The sequence below is a fragment of the Pelecanus crispus genome, chromosome 12, assembly GCF_030463565.1.
Source record: "Pelecanus crispus isolate bPelCri1 chromosome 12, bPelCri1.pri, whole genome shotgun sequence".
In the NCBI taxonomy this organism is placed as follows: domain Eukaryota; kingdom Metazoa; phylum Chordata; class Aves; order Pelecaniformes; family Pelecanidae; genus Pelecanus; species Pelecanus crispus.
In genome coordinates, this window is record NC_134654.1 from 16,076,827 (window position 1) to 16,096,843 (window position 20,017).

The following is a 20,017-nucleotide window of genomic DNA, read 5'->3' on the forward strand; positions in this document are numbered from 1 at the left end:
TGGTATTTTATGAAAAACTTCAGTATAAATGTTTGCAGAAAAAAATGTGGAAAGTGGTACTATTTATCTTTCTAAGGTTTTTGAAAAAATAGCAAATTTTGAAGCATTTGAAGAATGACAGTTGGGATAGGGTTCACCCACAGAGAAATTACGAGCATCTCTGTAACAAAGGGAGGGACTACTTGGAAAAGCAGGGTAAAGAAAAGAAATTTCCCTTTTCCAAAGTGCCCATCGGTGCAGACATCTGGGCTAGTAAAGAAAATCCCAGTGGGGGTCTCTGCAGAAGTTGGGGTTGTGAATTTTTTCTGTTTTCTTTCCTTGCTTCTTCACCACCATAGTTGCTGGACATGTTCGGGAGCCTTTTGGAGCGACCGGTAATTGCTGCAGATGCTGCTGACAAATACTCTGTCCTCATCAGCATGTTCAACATTGCCTTGGACCATGCTAGGCTGATCTACTCCAGGCATGTCCAAGCAGAGCTGGAGCTCGGTGGGTGGCATGTGCTGAGTAAAACTGATTTTACAGCAAATTGGATTTAGATTTTTTTGGGAGGGAAAATAATTTGCATTTTCTAAGGAAACCGAAAACGTCCCAAATTGTAAAGGTTTTCAGCCTCTACAGCTCCTAGTGGAAATGGAAATGCCTGGGAAAGCTCTGTTCTTAGTATTAAAACAAATAATCTGTTGGGGGAAAAAAATATCCTTTTTTAAATGTGTATACATGATATGTGACTGGGAATGAAGACACATCCTGAGCTTTTCCCTCAGCAAGGCTGTGACAAGAGGTTTCTTTCCACACTTGTGCACTGCCTTGAACATCCCATGGGACTTGCAAGCCCACTCATGTACTCCCTAATATGAATTTAATAGTGTTTCCCTTGTAATGCTTTAAATGCAAAGCATGCAAGTGGGGCTTTGTAACCAAGGGTTTAATCAACCTTTTCCAGGTTTATTATTTCCTATGAATGTTTGCACGGGAGGGAATGGGTAGAGTCCTATCAGATTATGAGGATTAGAGTGTGCCTTTTTGAGCAACAACCCATTTACTTGCCTCAGAAAGACTGTACTGGAACAAGGCAAGTCCAGAAGAGGCAGCACTGCTGGAGCCCATGCAGGTTAACAATGGGAATGGAGAGGTTCGTGGAGGACGATGAGTACATCATTTGCTGTGAATCTGGGGGATGTTGTTCTGTGGGTGCTAGATAAGATGGTCAAAACTAACTCCTGGTCGGAAATCCCTACATCAATGTTTGTGGGGAGCAGGGAATGCATCCCGGGCAAAGGATGCCTCTGTATCAGCTCTGTTTCTCAGATATGCCAGGCTTCTCCTCTGATCTCAGGTCCTTATTCAAGGTCCAGAGACACTAGGAGACTTGCGCTGGTCACAGACCTACATCAGTGTAGCAGATGCTTGGATTTAAGGAAGAAAGCTGGGAAATCGGAGTATTTTTGCACAGATGAGTTTCTGTTGGTATATCTTTGGGATTACAAATGCAGTGTTCAGTCAAATCCTGTTTCAATGCACCCTCCCCAGGTTACCCCTCTGTGCACAAGAACATGCCGCCAGTAGCTGGAGCGCTGGGCTGGGCTCGGGAGCTGCAAGCACGAATCCAGGTGCCATTTGGTCACTTAAGGCACATCACACATCTGTGCGTGTCTGTTCCAGCTAAGTTGCTTTATGACTGTCTTGATATCTTTCCTCTAATCAATCTGATTTTCTTCCTGTGTTGAACATTATCCAATGGTTATAGCTGAAATAATTCTTAGTCAAAGAGGTATGAAATGATTGCACTGGTGCTTCTCAGCTTCCCTGTGATCATATTTTTAAGAAACTCATTAACTGGATTTGTTTTGAGGTGGTTAAGAGGCACAGTGCGATAGTACATGGGCTATTGAGCTTTCAGACATAGTCCTAGGTTGCAATTGAAAGAGGTATCAGAACCTTTCCCACTGTGATCCCACTCAGCATGTACTCCAGGACCACCTAGGGAGCAGCCCAGACCTTGGTTGCAAGCCCTGGTTCTGGCATCATCCAAGCTGTGAAGGGCAGCGAGATGCTGGACTGGACTCATCTAAGATGGATTGATGGAGCTCAGTTTCCAGGTTGGTGAACAGATGAGGACTTGGCTGGGCACTCGCAGAAGACAACTTGCTCAGCATTAAACAAAGGAACAATCTCCCAAGATCAAGGAAAGAAGCTAGTGCTGGAATACTTATCACCCGAATGCTTATTATTGTGGGTGGTCTTGGAGAAATGTGACCCCACACTTGCAGCTGCCACATGTCATGACATCGTATGAGACAGCATTTAAAAGTCTGTAAGCAAAGCAGTGTCGGACTTAGGACAATTGAAGGTGCTCCAGGGAGTGCACCTTGTAGCTCACAGGAATAGCTTTACTTGTGCTGGACAGGATTCTGAGTAAATGGATCCACTTTTTTTATGTGCTTGACCAAAATAAGCCATTTCCATCACTGTGCAATATTTGTAGCCTTCTCTCATTCTGTATTGCCATTAAGTGTCTTGAAGTGCACAGTTATTCTGCAGCAGTAAAGACATCAGTGCAATGAAACAGGCTCTTGGACTGCCCCCAACACAGAGCCCAAGTTATCATATCTCGTTTGAATCTGAATGGCAAAGTTTGTAAACCATGAAGAAGGACCCAGATCTGCATTTTGCATTGATTTTCTTTCCTCTGTTTAGAGCAGTTAATAAACATGCCCTGCAGCAGGGGTGACGTGATGCTGTTTCCTACATGCAACTTGAAAGGGGAAAAAAGATTAAAAAGATAAAATGAAGATGGTTTAGCTGGGGTTTGCTTAGGGCACTTGTTTACTTCCAGAAGGTTTGATCGGTGCTTGCCCAGTGTTGACTGCTCAGGCACTCCCTTTGCTAGGTTTTGTTTAGGTTAATTCAGATTTTGTCAAAATGTCCTCCAAAATCCACAACTAGTTTCAGGAAAACTTGGATATAGCAGATGAAACCATGGGGAAAAGATGGCCTTATAAGAATTACTCTGGCCGGCTACCTCCCTGGGTTTGGAGGCAGTTGTACAGTCTGGGCAGCATGGTAAGGGCTCTGCCTCCCATGCTCCAGGATACCTTTGCTCTTCCCTGCCCCTACAGTTTGAGGGGCACAAATTTGACATTGCAAAGAGCTGCATCTAGCAGGAACCACATGCTGCTTCCTTCTGAGCCTCTTTGATCTTAGGAATTGCTGGCTGGTAAGTGGAGGTTGCCATGCTCTGTGCGGATATGGAGTGTGAAACTTCCTCCAGCAGCACTGAGCCCTTCTACCCCCCAGTATGTGTTTCCCATATTGCAGGTTGTCATGCAAACACCTGAGAAAGAGCACACTGGGGCTTGGATGGACTTTGTACAGTAAAATGATTTTTGGTGATGTGGCGGGGGTGAAATCTAAGGTTCCCAGTCAGTTAGAGGCTGCCTGCAAACTGGTGGGTGATCTTGGGAAGGGGTGAATACAGACTACAGCTTCACAGAGCTGAATGTAATGCTGAGCTTATCTGTTTTGCTACCAGCTGCTTGGACTCTGCTGAAGGAAGAAGGGTGATAGAGAAGTATGAAGAAATGATCCAGCTGCTCGACAAGTAAGTGGTGGCTCAGGCAAAGCTGTAACTGTATGAAAAAATGCTCTCCTCCTCTAAGCCACCTTCCAGCATGTTTGCTAGCTGAGGGCCTGGGAATGTCCCTTTCTAAGCCAGAGGGAATTTTCTGATGAGAGAGGAGGAAGAATCCTGTTGCTATATACCACAGTCTTTCTGTGACATCTTGAAATGGGAAGTTCACGTGGGAGGAACAGGAGCTATGCAGCCTAGCAGAAATGGAATAAGCTTCTGCTAGGTGTAGTAGCTGCTGTGGTGGAAAACCTGGGCTGACCAGAAGTCTCAATCCACTTGCGCCCATTCAGAGTGTATTTACAGTGGCTGTAATGTGTATATTCCACAACTTGAAGTGGGATTCATTGCCCCTGACTTAATATGTTAACATTTGATGTTAAATCTGAACTGTTCGTTCTGGGCTTTCCCTTGGGAAGAGCCACCTCCCCTGGAAGGAGATGTCTCTGCAGGGCCTGCTCTCCGTCAGCAATGAAGGGAGCTGAGACATCTGGCTGCTGGGTACTGCAGGGCAGTTGGAGGGAGCCCTCTTCCTGATTACCTGTCGTGGTTTAGCCCCAGCCAGCAACTCAGTACCACGCAGCCGCTCGCTCACTCCCCCTACCCCGATGGGATGGGGGAGAGAATCGGAGGAGTAAGAGTGAGAAACACTCCTGGGTTGAGATAAGAACAGTTTAATAATTGAAATAAAGTAAAATAGTAATGCTAATACTAACAGTATAATAATGATAATAATAATAATGATACACGAAGCAAGTGATGCACAATGCAATTGCTCACCACCCGCCGACCGATACCCAGACAGTTCCCGAGCAGCGATCGCTGCTCCCTGGCCACCCCCCCCCCGTTTATATACTGAGCATGACGTCATATGGTATGGAATAGCCCTTTGGTCAGTTTGGATCAACTATTCTGGCTGTGCCCCCTCCCAGTTTCTTGTGCGCCTGGCAGAGCATGGGAAGCTGAAAAAGTCCTTGACTAGCATAAGCAGTACTCAGCAACAACTAAAAACATCAGCATGTTATCAACATTCTTCTCCTACTAAATCCAAAACACAGCACTATGCCTGCTGCTAGGAAGAAAATTAACTCTATCCCAGCCGAAACCAGGACATTACCAAAACAAAGGCTGAATAATTATGGTACAGCCTTTCAGAAGGGAGCAGACCAACAGAGGATCCTGGGTGACTTCAACAGAGAAGGTGTTTTCTGGGTGACATTTCCCAAAGTGCTCAGGTGACAACATGATTCAGAAGAGACTTTGTTGCTTGGGTGGTTGGAACTGTGCAAGACATGTGAGAGACCAGGACCCCTATTCAGCCCTCTGTGTTTCCATCCCCAGTGGTGTCACTGAGTTCTCAAAGAGCTGAGTTTCCCTGAGGCTGAAGACCTTTCTGCAGTGACTCTGCGAGAAGTGAGGGCAACTGCATCCATCCCTGGCATTTGTATAGGTTTAGGCACCTGTCCTGCTTAGACACTTTGGAAATGACCAGTAGCTGCTCATCTATTACTTTAGGCTAAAGGCTTTTGAAAGTCTGTCTCCAAATACGAATCCTCTGCCAACAATGGTACTTGAGAGATCTTTGCCCTCCTGATTTGATGCTGTCACTGGTTTTTGGGTGTTTGTCTTTGAAGCTGTGTTGTTTATGGGGAGGGCGTGGATGAGTTTTTAATATTCCTTCATGTTCTTCAGTCCTCACAAGTGGACTTGGCTTTCATTTGGTAGCTTACATGATGGATGTTTTTTTTTTTTGTGTCAGGTATCAGGAAAAGCTCTATGTGGACTGGTTCCAGACAGTCTCTGAAAAATCACAGTACAACCTTACTCAACCACTCATCCGGCGAGATCCACAGACCAAACTGATCACCGTCAATTTTGATCCCCAGGTAAAAACTGCTGCCAGTTAGCTTTCCTGCCTCCCTGTGGGCATGTCTCCAAGCTGTGCCCCACTGTGCGTGGGAAATCTGGTTGGACTGGTACTAGATCTGTTCTGCTGAGGTCCGTGGAACTCCTTCTGTGATCGGTAACATGAGTTTACCATCCTCTTTGTGGGCTCTATCTCCTGGTAAAATATCAGGATAACAGTTTAAGCAGAACAGATTCTCGTTAAAGCCAGTGGCAGAAAGTCCCTGAGTAGCCAGACATTTAACTGGTTGTCGGCATCTCCAGACCAGATTTTTTACTGGTATGGGGAGTATTGGGGCGTCATCTACAGAGGTGGGCATGGGTTATGTGTACCTGAAATCTGAGCTTCCTGAAAGGGTATAAAAAAACCAGGAAAGGTTTGTTTTGTTATTCCAGAGTTGTGGCTGTTGGATTTCCTTTATTGCAGTGCAATAACTGCACCCCAAGCTCAGCTGCAGCCAGGAGGGGTCCTCACCCCTGCCATTCCCCATACAACGTACCGAATTTCTGTCGCCCTGCCAACATGTGCAGCTCCAGGGCATTTTATGTCTCACTAGCCACTAAACTGTGCAAAGTTCTTTAGTGTTAAAAGTGATATATCACACTGTAAGACCTCGCTGTTCCCTTTGTTGCAGGGATTCATTTATACTTGGGATTATAATTTAATAATTCCCCTCAATCCAGTCCCATTGCAACTGAAATATGCACTGGTACTGAGTGCTTTTGGTTGGGCTGGGAGAAGTCTCCAGCAGAAATCTTTGGTGGAAGGTGGCCACAGGAGGATTTCAGTCACTGGGTTTGGGGCCATGGTATTTTCTTTTTTTTTTTTCATGCCAGTCAGCCCAGCAAACCAACAGAACTGGAGCCATCTTATCTTTCACTTAGATAACTGCTAAGCTCCGCTTGCAGGCATGGTATTGCTGAAAGACTCTATTGATTAGGATAGCTGAGAGGAACAGAGATCATCATGGCTTTCAGAGGCTGCATAGAGTTTGCTGGCTGGGTAGTTAGCAGAGCTGTCTGTCTGTCTTTGGTGGGGAGGAAAACCAGAGGCAAAGATCAACGGGAGATAGATGATATGGACTAGGAGGTAGGTGTCCAGGCCCTTTTCAGAGCATGCTGCTTTGTGAATCAAACAGCAGGAAACCCCTAAGATGCTCAGAATTGATTGGAGAGTGTCTGCCAGGTAAATGGGGATGATTGCCCCATGTTCAGCTCTTTGCCTTGTTTCTCCAGCTGGTTTCGGTGCTGAAGGAGGTGAGCTACCTCTCTGGCAGCCAGATGGGAGCCATTCCCCCGACAGCAGCAGAAATCTATTCCTCCAAGGAATCATACCGGCAGATGGTGGCCAGCTTGGAGCTGATGATGAACAGATACAACAAGGTCCTGAAGACAGTCCTGGAGGTCGAATACCCTCTAATACAGCGGCAGCTGTGGGATATTGACTTGAAGCTGAAAGAAGCAGAAGAAACACTGAACTGGAAGATGGAGGGTGAGCTAGCTCTGTGTTAAGAGGAAAGAGTGCATACCCTTGGGTGTCATCAGATTCCCCCATGTGCCCAACCTCCACCACCTGGTTCCCAGCTGCAGTTCCCATCAGAGCAGGTGACTCTCCAGCAGAGCCAGCTTTGGGGAGATGAAGGGCAGCCCCCAGCTGGCCTGCTTCTTTCCACGTTCCCTTGTTCTGCTGGGGTTGTGGACAGGATCCTGCTCCCTTCAGGTTCAGCCTGGGCTTTTGGGGAGGAGAGGCTGCCCTGTAAGCAGTGCCGCCAAGGAGATGGCAAGATTTGGGTTTGCAAGAGGTAGTAAGGCTGGGATTCAAGCATCTGCTCACTGCCTGTGCTGGCCCCCCTGTGCCAATCCAAGTGACCCATTGTGTGGCTGCGTGCCTGTGTCCCCGAGGCACTGCTTTCTCACCCACTTGTGCAGGGAACAGGAACCTCTGGCCCAGCCGTCTGGCACTGAGATGCACTTATCCCAGTGAGAGGCAGGGCGTCCTTGTTATCTTTTCCAGAATGATGAAATACTGCAGCTAGAGGTGGGTTTTGTGCACCGTGACTTTGGGATGATTTAACCAGTGTTCTTGCTTGATCAGTTTTAACTGCATAGCAGAGTGCAGGAAGACAGTTTGTTTCCTCTTGGTGAAAGCAAACTGCTCACAGGTGGAATATATATTTCTGTCATCAGGCTTGTGGTATGAACAGGAACAAGTGTCCTCCCTTGGGAACATATAAAGCAGAAGTCCTCACACTGAAAAACTATTTCTCCATTGCACAATAAAGATGAAGGGATTTTCCTGCAGATGAACCCTAAGTTCCCTGCATCTAAATGCAGCCCTTGCTGGTACCTGGGGCTGGCAAAGCCCATGTGTTAGGGCTACAGGTGAGAGGTCCCTGCTCTAGCGATGGTGGCAGGGACACTCAGCCTGTGGCACTCATTCTCTCTGTGCTGCTCTCTCCAGTAGCAGAACGTGGGAGATCAAATGTGGGTAGAGGGAAGAGGGAACTGTCAGATATCCACATGGTGCTGGTACTCCCGGCAGAAAGCAGAGGCTGTGGCTGTCCGTACCATGGATTGTTGGGGTAGGAGGGAGCTAGAATTAGCTCTGTTGGTCAAGATGATAAGTCTCTTGTGTTAATGATGGGTGAGAAATTCATGAGACCAAGGGGGAAAAAGTCAGAGACTGGTCTTAACAGTGCACAAGAGCTTGGCCCAGCAGCTCTGAAAATACATAGTCAATAATCTCATTTTTTACCAGGTATCTGGGATCACATCTCCGTGGTGATGGATGGTGTCCATGACCTCGAACAGAGGATACAGAAAGCCAGAAACAACATTGAGGAGATCCAGACCACTGTGCGATCGTGGGCGTCGCCCATATTCGAGAGGAAAGATGGTAAAAGGGAATCACTGCTAAGCCTAGAGGACTGTCAGGACCGTCTGGAAAGGCGTTACAGCCTCGTCAGAGAGTCAGGGCAGAGGATTCATTCACTGGTGAAGGTGAGGATGGACCTTCTCCAAGGGTTTGTTGGCTCTTCATAGGCTCTGTGTGTTTCTCCACTCTGTTGAAAATGTCCAGAGCTGTTTCCACTAATTTGAAAATCTCACCCAGTGTTAATTAACAACAGCTTTGATGAGTGACCTGGTATGGCTGTGTGGTGTGGGGCTGCTGGCTGGGCACCGCTGGGGACCCAGTTTGGGGCAAGAATGAGAGCAGCTGCAGCCCAGCAAAGGAGTCTGGCTCCAGCAGTTCTGGCTGTTGTGAAGCCGCTAGAGGGGAGTCGTGTATCAGGCTTTAGGGTCCTGCTCAGAGGAAAAATCCCCCTCCAGAATACCTACCTGAAAATACAGAGGCAGCTGGCTGTGCCTGACCTTTCTGTTTCAGACTTGTCCCCCTGTGGGAGCGGGAGGTGACACTGACAGTCCAGGGAGACTGACAGGAGAAAAGCTGCTGCTGTCCAAAACCTCTGTGTTTTCCAGTGACTTTGCCAGAACTGAGAGACCTCTTTGCAGGCCAGGAGAAAGCCCAAAAGCTCTGCTCCTCACCTGCTTGGAGTGAGGTCCTCTGCATATCAGGCACAGCACCTTGGCCTGGTGGGAGACAGATTTTTAGATCTAGCCCTCTCCTGAGGGTCGACATCTGGCCTCAGACCCTGGAGAGAACCAGCTGACCCTCTCTAGGACACTGAACTCTTGCCTTGCTGTCTGCAGTCAGCCCTGGACACTTCTAACCCTCTTCTCTGCATGCTGAACCTGTGGTGAGGATTTTACTGTGCCCATGTTCTGCTGCCACAGCTGTAACAAGCTCAGCCCTCTCTAACTACCATCCAAAAGACCAAGACACTTCCTAGATTGGCCAAGGAGAATATGGGGTTGTGGTCATGGCAGGAGGGCTGGCACCACTGGTATGGTGGCACTGCCAATGCTGCTCACAGGGGCAGGACCAACTGCAAAGCAGCATGAAGGTCCTGGGGAGGGAGAGGTATCATGGCCCAAAATGGGGTGTCCCCATGCATCTGTCCTGACTGTGCTGGCCAAGCCTGGAGGAGCAGCAGCAGAAGGGCCAAGAGCTGGTCTTCTGGGCTTCCCCCAGTTGTTCAAGTCTTCCTGGGGGCGGGTGAGTCTTGAGGCTGCTGAGAGAAGCACAGTGAGGGTTTGGGTACATGCACCAACAGGCAAAGGCAGGACAGCTAGATGCTGGCTCCCATTGCCCTTCTTTCATCAGGATGAAACCTCTGGAGTAAAGGCTCAGTAAAACACCAGTAACAAGGGGACATTATCAAATACAAGGACAGGTGAAGAGAGGGTGGTGCTTTCAGATGGGCGTTCCCAGAGTTCATTCCTATGAAGTTCCCCTTTCTCTTGTGTCAGCTCAATGTGGCCAGGGTGAGTCTGCAAGGAGCCAGAGCTCTGGCTTGCTCTGTTGAGAGTTTAAGCACCCAGCTATGACGTGTCAAGTTGGGGAGCAGCAACTTTGGGTTGGCTCAAGCCCAACTGGCAATGTCGCTTTATCTCATATGTGCCAGGCTGCCATGTCAGCACTGGGAATGGCACCCTCTCCTGTGCCCCCCATATGTGAAATGCCGCCAATGTCAACCCCCTGGCAACAGGCAGTGTGTGTTGATTTTGGCTCACTGCAAGCTGGACCTTATTTTTTTTGAGACTGTGCCTCTGTTGAGAGCCCGTGGCAGGCTTAGGAGAAGGAGCATTCAGAAGGCATGACAACACAGGGGACAGCATCACAGCAGAGCATGGGAGGCTACTGGGAGGTGTAGGGAGTGGGTACACAGCCTGTCCTTGTGGGGATGGGAAGAGGAAACCCAAGAAGGATGGGTCCCTGCTGTGACCCAGAAAACCCTGAATTTTCTGACTGGGAGCTTCCCTGGGAGGAAGGAAACACAATAAACTGAGGAGGGAGGTTATGAGCGAACCCTTTATCTTCTGATCCCAACCTTTATCTGTTTTTATGCGGTTTATTTAAAATCCCTTTCCTGAATTTAAAAGTTCTCTGGTCTTGAGATGACCGTTTGTAGTGCAGAAGTGTAAGCAGTCCTTGAAGGCCTCATCCACTCAGGCTAATATTATACCTACCACCAGGGCTGGGTCTTCATGCATTGGGATGCATTGTGATAAGCCTTTGAGACACCCTGCCCAGGTGTGCAAAGCAACCTTGAGCCCTGTGGCCTTGGAGAATAGGGACAAGAACATGTCGCAGAGCTGCTAAACCTATTCTGCACTCCATTTTTACCTTGCAGTTATTTTGAGTTGTTTCAGATGACAAAGCAGCCCTTGACAGAAGGAGCAAATCATGGCCATGCCACCAGCAGCAACATCAGTCTGTCTGCTTTCCCATCCCTCCACAAGGCTGGTACCCATGTGCTCACTGGTATAAGTCTGTAGCTGTAGGCAGCTCTCTTGTAGAACAGACTCAACCCTGCTGTATTTGAAGGCATCTTCTTTTTCTTCCAGGAAAACCAGAGCCTCTTACTTGCAGACCCAGCATCTGACATCTGGAAGGCCTATGTGGATTACGTGGATGAGATAGTCCTGGATGGATTCTTCACTGCCATTGAGTGCTCGCTCAAGTACCTCCTGGAAAACACAGGTGACTGCTGGTTCCTCTCCCCTCGTCACAATGGCTTCTTCAGTCTCACCAAAGGGAGGTTTGTGCTGTCCCTCATGCCTAAGATTTGCTCTCTTCTTCCTGGCTTTTCCTGTGCCTTTTGCACTGTCTACACCAAGTGCTGGGGGAGCCTCCAGACAGGGTGGGTGACTCCATTCCCCAGTCACTGGAGCAAAGCATTGCTCAGGGGGAAGGGATGGAGAGGACTATGCATGATTTGCAGGGATTAATGGACAGACAAATTGACGTGTCATCCCAAGTCTGTGCTTGGGCACCAGCCATCTACTGCCCTCCCATGAACAAAGCATCAGGGTGACACCAACTTTTATTTGTGGAGAGTCTCAAGAGCCAATTCTGCTGATGAAAGGCATGAAAGAAAAACCTCAGTCCCTGAGCATTAGACTAGTGAAGAGATGGGTTCATGAGCCACTAAATCAGACCTTTTGCCTAAGGCTACCATGGAGGTTCACTCACTCTGCTGAGAGCAGCTTGTGTCCAGCTAAAGCACGTCTCCAGGAATGCTTCCTTCCTGAATGTGGAGGCGCACTGAGTTGGAGAATCGAATCCAGTTCTTCACCATCTTGTTAAAAACATGCACATAATTTTACATTTACATTTGGCTTCAGTTTCCAGTTGCTGGGGTTTTTTCATGCCTTTCTCCACTAAATTAGAGCCTCTTGGTTCCTGTTGTTTTTCTCCTCTGCAAGTACTTATGCACTGTAATTGTTCAGCTCTCAGACTCCCTTTTGATTAGCTAAAGAGCCTGGTCTCTTTAAGGCTTTTCTCCACAGCATTTTTTCCAGTCCTTAAATCACTTGTGTCTCATCTGTTCTCCAGTATCTCCTGTGGGTACCAGAACATCAGCTAGTTTGCCAGCATCTCCTCTGTGTTATGTGCAGACATAATGTCACTGGACCCAGCGAGTGGGTGTCTGTGATCACACCTGCCTGGTATCCCTGTGGGGCATCTGTGCATCTTGTGGTGGGATGTTAGTAGTGGCTCAAGATCACTTTTCTCCCCTTGAAAAAGATCCTGGCATCTCTATTCTTCCCTACCAGATCCCAAGGCGGGGCTTGCCCCCCTGTTTGAGGTGCAGCTGGATTTGGTGATCCCAGATTTGATATTTCATCCCTCCTTGGACCCTGGTGCAAATGATGGCTTCTATGACATGCTGGAAAGTCTTCTTAATGACATCTACCGGATCTCATCACTGGTGCCCAGGCTGGCCAAGCACAGCGGCTTCCCCCACTACCAGGTCCGTGGCTGTGGAGCTCCCTCGTGCTGTGTGGCAGTGAAGAGGTACCACGCTGCTCCCTCATCACTGTGATCTCCTCTCCTCTCCTCTCCTAGGCTGACATGGAGGACATGGCTGATCTGGCCGACATGCGCCATGACCTGATGGGACGTGTGCAAGCCATGATGGCAGCCTGCTGCAATTACCGCAGTGCCTTCAACCACTACTCCTACCTCTATGGGGATGACAGAAAGGAGTTCTGCCGCCAGTTCCTCCTCTACGGGCACATCCTCACTGCTGCAGAAATTGAGGCCCATGCGGAGGACGGGGTCCCTGAGACACCTCCCACGCTGCAGCAGTTCAGAGAGCAGATCGACACCTATGAGAAGATCTATGAAGAAGTGAATCGCATTGAACCCATCAGCATCTTCCAGAGCTGGATGAAAGTTGATGCTCGGCCTTTCAAGGCATCCTTGCTGAATGTGATCAAAAGGTGGAGCTTGGTGTTCAAGCAGCATCTCATGGACCACGTCACACACAGGTAAGAGATGTTCCTGCTTCCTCTGCCTGGGACCTGCGCTGACCAAAGGGGGTCTCTCTTGTCTTGGCTGGGCTTTATTGTTTCACACTATTAACCAGTAGGTTAATACAGCAAGGGGGCCCATACTGCATGCCAACTCCATCACATCCCCTATATCTTCCATCCCCTGGTCTCTGCTGGGAACTGGTATGGCTGAGTGTGTAAGGTGGAAACAGTTACATGGACTTGGTACCATTGACATCCCACAAGCCGATGCTCCTGTGACCTGGTGTGTGGTGTTAGAAAGGACATCTGGTTGTCTGTTCATCCTCATCCAGCTAAACTAATCTCTGCTAGAGCTCTGTGCTTACTTTGTTGAATTTGAAATTAGACATCAGTAAAGCTCCATTAATACCATGAGATACTTGCTCTATTTCTAAATGCATTGGTCTTTTGAGTGCACTCTGTGTTAAAAAAAAAAATTGTAATTTGGGTTGCCTGGCATGAGCAGTCATGGGGAGGTAGTTTCAAGGTTACAAAAAGGAGGAGTTTTGGATGTAAGTTTTGAATTAACATGTGTTCCCTGCTCTGAATAGCTGCTCAGCAGCCAGGTCTATGCAGGACAATGCGTCAGGTGATTTATTTGAGTAGTTGCAACTGAAGGATGTTGTAGGTCTTGGATGCTTACAAAGAAGTATTTACAGACACATATAGTAGTGAAGGCTGCTGCGTATGGTGGATTATATGATCTCTCATGTTCTTTTCAGCACCATAATTCTGTTAGGTAATTTCTGTGCAAAGAGGTTTTTGTGTAGCTTAGAATGGGCATTTAGGAGTTCTTATTAAGAGTGTCTGACTCAGTTTAGTCTTTATTAGGTGAAGTATTTAAGGATACATTTTGGCCCAGCAGCATCCACAGAATTTAAGTGGGCACTTAAAAAGTAAGTGTTTTGAGAAGAGGAGAATGGCTGTGCTGGAAAGGACCAGAAACCCAGGAGCCCATCATGCCTCTGCCGACAGTGCCCAGTAGCTGGTGAGTTTAAGAACAGGGTTAAGCAGGTAGGGAAACTTCCCCCAGATACTCTTCTTGTCTCTAAGGATTTATAGCTCAAAGACTTTGAGAGACAGGGGTCATGCCTTTCTATTTAAAGACCTGGATGGATTTTTTTTCTCCCACAAATGTTCAATTGTTTTCCTTAATTGCTGTGAATTTTTGTCGTCCGCATCCTCCTGCAGCAGGGAGTTACCCTGTGAAATGAGGCAGTATGTGAAGAAGAATCCCTATTTGTTGTAGCTTTGCAACCTGTCAGGATCATTTGGGGGTCTTGAATTCTTGTATTGGAAAAGACAAGATGTAGACTGTGCTTTAAAACTCACTCTCTCCAGACTACTCCTGAGCTCATAGGTCTCAAGGCCAAGGGTTGGGTCCTACACTTCGGTCACAACAACCCCATGCAGCGCTACAGGCTTGGGGAAGAGTGGCTGGAAAGCTGCCTGGCGGAAAAGGACCTGGGGGTGTTGGTAGACAGCCGGCTGAACATGAGCCAGCAGTGTGCCCAGGTGGCCAAGAAGGCCAACAGCATCCTGGCTTGTATCAGGAATAGTGTGGCCAGCAGGAGCAGGGAGGTGATTGTTCCCCTGTACTCGGCACTGGTGGGGCTGCACCTGGAATACTGTGTCCAGTTTTGGGCCCCTCAATACAAGAAGGACATTGAGGTGCTGGAGCGTGTCCAGAGAAGGGTAACAAGGCTGGTGAAGGGTCTGGAGCACAGGCCTTATGAGGAGCGGCTGAGGGAACTGGGATTGTTTAGCCTGGAGAAGAGGAGGCTGAGGGGAGACCTTATTGCTCTCTACAACTACCTGAAAGGAGGTTGGTTGTAGTGAGGTGGGTGTTGGTCTCTTCTCCCAAATAGTTAGCGATAGGACGAGAGGAAATGGGCTTAAGCTGCGCCAGGGGAGGTTTAGGTTGGAAATTAGGAAAAATTTCTTTACGGAAAGGGTGGTCAAGCATTGGAACAGGCTGCCAAGAGAGGTGGTGGAGTCACCATCCCTGGAAGTGTTCAAAAAACAGGTAGATGTGGCACTTTGGGACATGGTTTAGTCTAGTCTACCCTTGATTGGCTTAGAGTAGTGTCCTGGTTTCGGCTGGGATAGAGTTAATTTTCTTCCTAACAGCAGGCATAGTGCTGTGTTTTGGATTTAGTAGGAGAAGAATGTTGATAACAGGCTGATGTTTTTAGTTGTTGCTGAGTACTGCTTATGCTAGTCAAGGACTTTTTCAGCTTCCCATGCTCTGCCAGGCGCACAAGAAACTGGGAGGGGGCACAGCCAGAATAGTTGATCCAAACTGACCAAAGGGCTATTCCATACCATATGACGTCATGCTCAGTATATAAACTGTGGGGGGTTGGCCGGGGAGCAGCGATCGCTGCTCGGGAACTGTCTGGGTATCGGTCGGCGGGTGGTGAGCAATTGCATTGTGCATCACTTGCTTCGTGTATCATTATTATTATTATTATCATTATTATACTGTTACTATTAGCATTACTATTTTACTTTATTTCAATTATTAAACTGTTCTTATCTCAGCCCAGGAGTGTTTCTCACTCTTACTCCTCCAATTCTCTCCCCCATCCCATCGGGGTAGGGGGAGTGAGCGAGCGGCTGCGTGGTGCTTAGTTGCTGGCTGGGGCTAAACCACGACTTGTTAGTGTAGGTTAATATTTGGACTGGATGATCTTAAAGGTCTTTTCCAACCTAAACGATTCTATGATTCTGTGATTCAGTCATACTCCTTAAATACCTTCTCTCCAGCCTGAGAAGTCCCAAACTATCTGTTCCTTGCAGGAAGCTGTACCACATCTATGGATCCCTTTGAACATGAATTGTGGTTCTGATTCCCTTAGCATGTTGCCATGTAATGGACAGGGTTAGCCAGGCCTTTCCCCTGTCCATGCCAGTCCAGCTGCCTTCCATAAGGCTGATAATTATTTCAATAGGAACTGCTCTCATTTTGTGCTTTCCTGCTTTGTGTTATATAGCTTGGCTGACCTTGATGAGTTCATAAAAACTGCCCATAAAGGTTTGAGCAAAAAGGTTGAAAAAGGCGATTATGATGGCTTGGTGGAGATAATGGGTCATCTCCTGGCCGTTAAAGAAAGGCACAATGTCACCGATGCCATGTTTGAGCCCCTGAAGCAAACCATCGAACTGCTGAAGACATATGAGCAACAACTGCCAGAGGAAGTCTATAAGTACCTGGAGGTGGGTCAAAACTTGTAGTGGACACAGCAATTTGCCTCGTAGTAGATGTCAAAGAGAGTGTGAGCTTAAGAGAATTGCAGGAATATTTAAGACCCCACACCCTGTCATTAGAGGGCCTCAGTGGATAGTATTTTGCTGTTGTGGGATGTGCCTTAATAGCTCCAGATTTTGGAGTTATATTGACATTTTTCTTTTAAAGCAGAGATTAAGCCTTTTGTTATGTATGAAAAACATAGAATGCCTGCTCCAACTCCCAGCGATTACTCTTGAAAAAAATAAATGCATTTTTAAATACATCTGTTAATTAGGTTGAATTATAATTATTTTTAAATAAGCCTGTTCTTGGCAACTGTGGAGATGGGAAGGATAATGTTGGCAGAGGAGTTGTCTTCTCATAAGAATTCAGTCCTCTGCTGGGTCTGTGACACCAAATCTGTTCGATCCAGAGGACATCACTGGGAGCAGGTTTTGAAAGTATTTTGGCACCTTTCCACATCTGGCTCTGATGAATCAGTTTTCTTTTGGGAATTCTTTTCATTTCTGGAAAGGGGACCATGAGGTGCAGGTTAGAAAAGACTGTGAGGTGCCCAGCCAGCCTTGGGGAACAGGAGACAAGCACTGGCAACAGCTAAGATGTTACAGTGGAGAAGTGTGTGGCTATGTGCTGATGGATACCCTATAGTCATGGGGTGCTGTGGGCAGAGGGGTCTGTGTAGGACACAAGGTTTAAAGCAGGACCTTCTGGGGAGATGTTCCTGTCTTACGCACCTGTGCAGTAAAGGCTCCAGTTCTCTGCTGCAGGCTTGGATGGGAGCTGAGTGGAGTTTAGTGATCCCCTGGTTTCTGCTTGTGCAACTGTGATCCATGGGTGGTTGGGTCACCAAATCTGTAATAGTTAAGGCTCCTAAAGATACCTAGGTTCCTACAGACTCCCTGAAAACCAGGAGAGCTGCATTACATGGATGCTCTGGCTGCTGCAACAGCTTCAGTCTAGCATAAAACATCGTGCTGCAGGGAACCGAGCTCTGCTAATTCCTCTGCCCGAGAGCTGCTTGTTTGGTGCCTGTTTGTGCAAGTACATTCAAACAACTGATTTATTTTTCTGATAGAAGAAATGAGCGATGTGGGGCAGCCATTCAGATGCAGGAGATAACAAAACAGTTTTGTTCTTCCTGGCAAGTGACAGCAACACATCGTTGAATGATTCATTCACTCCTATATATGGTGGGAAAACCAGAAGTAAGTTTCTCTAGGTACTGCTCCCTCCATGGCCATAGAGATGGATGGGCTGGAGCTGGTAGTTTGTATGCGAAGGACAAGGAAGCAGCTCCATGTGTGCCCTGCTGTGGTCATGGATAGTGATTTCCATTGAGACTGGAATATAAAGTGCCAGAAGGAGACCTCTCAGGAGGGACTGGCTCTGCTCTGGCTATCTCTTCTGCCTCAGAGCTGCCTCCAGGTTATTTCCCTTCTTTCCATAGTGTTGGTGGGTCTCCATTAATCTCCTCAACTATGTGAACTGAGATGAAAAGAAACCCGAAGTCTTCCCTGTAGGCTTGCACAATATAATGGGGAAGTGGGCTCTTCGAGAGCAAAGCACTGGGACTTAGGACAGCAGAGCCCTTGGCTGATGTCAGTGTCTGATGGGCTGATATCCTCCTTAGACTGAGGATATGGCCCAAGAAGCCTAGTGAGAAGAAATAAAATCCCTTTCTGAAGAAAACGCCAGGTATAGAGGGTGGATTGTCAGCAGTGCTGCGCACTTGCAGCTTGGATGCAGACCTGAGAAAGAAACCAGTCTTATTTAGTACTAATATTATATACACAGGCTGGAGGGATTTGCCCCAGAGAGCTCTCTAGAAGTCCTTCTGGTATAATAACATCTGCTCTAAGAGCTGGCAGGAAATTTCCCAGGCTCTGTTTCTTGATTAGCTCTGGGAAGCCAGATGATCTGATGAGCTTGCATCTGCAGCTCATCTTCCTGCCTTCAGCCTCTCCCAGCAGGCTCCAGGTCCCTCTGGGCTTGGTGTTAGGATCGCTGTTCTCTCTCAAGCATTCAACCATCCTGGGAGCCCAAGAGCTAGTCTGGGACCCTTCTTCTGAAGTTATTGAACGTGTTTTTACAATCAGAGCAGTCAGCTACAAGGTCTTAGTCTTCATTAGTCTTCAAGTTTGTGAATAACTGGTAAGTTTTATCCCAAATTGTGTTTAGCCTTTGCATCACAACAAAACTTCCTTACAGTTTAGACATGGAATCTGTTGCTTTTCCTGTTCTGTGATTATCCATAAACAGATCAGATACATCTTATATCAAATATCAAATACTGCTTACCAGCATTTAAATTTTGCTTGCAGGAACTGCCAGAAAAATGGAACACTATAAAGAAGCTGGCAATAGCTGTGAAACAGCATGTGGCTCCTCTGCAGGCAAACGAAATGACAGTTCTGCGCAAGAGCTGTGCGGCATTTGATGTTGAGCAGCACAGATTCAGAGAGCGATTTCGGAAAGAAGCACCATTCAGGTATGGGCAAATTATAGCATCAGAGAAGCCCAAGGGGAAAAAAAGTGTTATGGGATCATGTCCGAGTGTCCTGAGGACATATGCTTGAGCCTTTGCATACATTTCCTACCTTTTCGCAGTGTTCTGTCTGTTATGCCTGGTGTGTTTTGTCCCTGGGAGTGCTGTCCAGTGTTGACAAGAGATTAAATTTGGATACTGAGTGCACAATATCACTTTAAGGTGGTGTCAGTAGTGCCATGTGGCTGTACCATCAATGTGTTTCATCTCTGCTTTGTCTCTTAGAGTCACTGTTTGATTTATGTTTTCTTTAGAAGTTGCTAGAATATCACTGATGAAGAATAAACATTTCTTTCTAGATATGACACTGAAAAACCTTATCAACTGCTGGATGCAAAGCACATTGAGATTAAACAAATGGAGTCAGCCATGACCTCGATTTATGAATCAGCCGGTCTGTTTGAAGTCATGGTGCCAGATTATAAACAACTGAAGCAATGCAGAAAGGAGCTATGTCTTCTCAAAGAGCTCTGGGATATGATCTCCCTTGTGAACACAAGCCTTGATGACTGGCAAATGACTGCATGGGTGGATATTAATGTGGAAAACATGGATCTGGAGTGTAAAAAGTTTGCAAGAGAGATTCGGAATTTGGATAAGGAAATGAGGGCATGGGATGCTTTCACTGGGATGGACAGCAAGGTGAAGAACATGCTGACAGCCCTGAAAGCTGTGGCAAAACTTCAGAATCCCGCCATTAGAGAAAGACACTGGAATCAACTGATGCAGATGACGGGTGTGAAGTTTGTGATGGACTCAGACACCACACTGGCTGACCTCCTGAAACTCAATCTGCATAACTTTGAGGATGAAGTTCATGGCATTGTGGACAAAGCAGTGCGAGAAATGAGTATGGAGAAAGTCCTGAAGGAGCTAAAAATGACTTGGAGCACCATGGAGTTTCAGTATGAGCCTCATCCCCGGACGAACATCCCATTGCTGAAGTCAGATGAGGAACTCATTGAAACTTTAGAAGACAACCAGGTGCAGCTGCAGAATTTAATGACATCCAAATATATTGCTTTCTTCTTGGAAGAAGTGTCCGCATGGCAGAGGAAGCTGTCCACCGCAGACTCTGTCATTTCTCTCTGGTTCGAAGTGCAGCATACATGGTCTCACTTGGAGAGCATATTCATAGGCTCAGAAGATATACGGGTACAGCTTCCCGAGGTATGGAACCCCAAATCCTATTTTTCCTGTTTGGAAATTGTTGAAAAAGAGTCTCCATTGTATGAAATAGGGTTATCAATAATGCCAAGTT

General features: G+C 47.2%; 1 protein-coding gene across 1 annotated transcript in view; it reads left to right on the forward strand.

The window, feature by feature from the left end:
- Window positions 1–20,017, forward strand: part of DNAH9 (dynein axonemal heavy chain 9) — a 228,024-nt gene that overhangs the window by 15,127 nt on the left and 192,880 nt on the right. Inside the window, exons 9-20 of the mRNA XM_075720144.1 lie at window positions 339–489; window positions 1,534–1,648; window positions 3,536–3,604; window positions 5,391–5,517; window positions 6,773–7,028; window positions 8,295–8,536; window positions 11,006–11,141; window positions 12,218–12,414; window positions 12,510–12,934; window positions 15,955–16,177; window positions 18,533–18,699; window positions 19,056–19,926. Of these exons, the coding sequence (XP_075576259.1) occupies window positions 339–489; window positions 1,534–1,648; window positions 3,536–3,604; window positions 5,391–5,517; window positions 6,773–7,028; window positions 8,295–8,536; window positions 11,006–11,141; window positions 12,218–12,414; window positions 12,510–12,934; window positions 15,955–16,177; window positions 18,533–18,699; window positions 19,056–19,926 (2,979 nt within the window). The remainder of the gene's footprint in view (window positions 1–338; window positions 490–1,533; window positions 1,649–3,535; window positions 3,605–5,390; window positions 5,518–6,772; window positions 7,029–8,294; window positions 8,537–11,005; window positions 11,142–12,217; window positions 12,415–12,509; window positions 12,935–15,954; window positions 16,178–18,532; window positions 18,700–19,055; window positions 19,927–20,017) is intronic.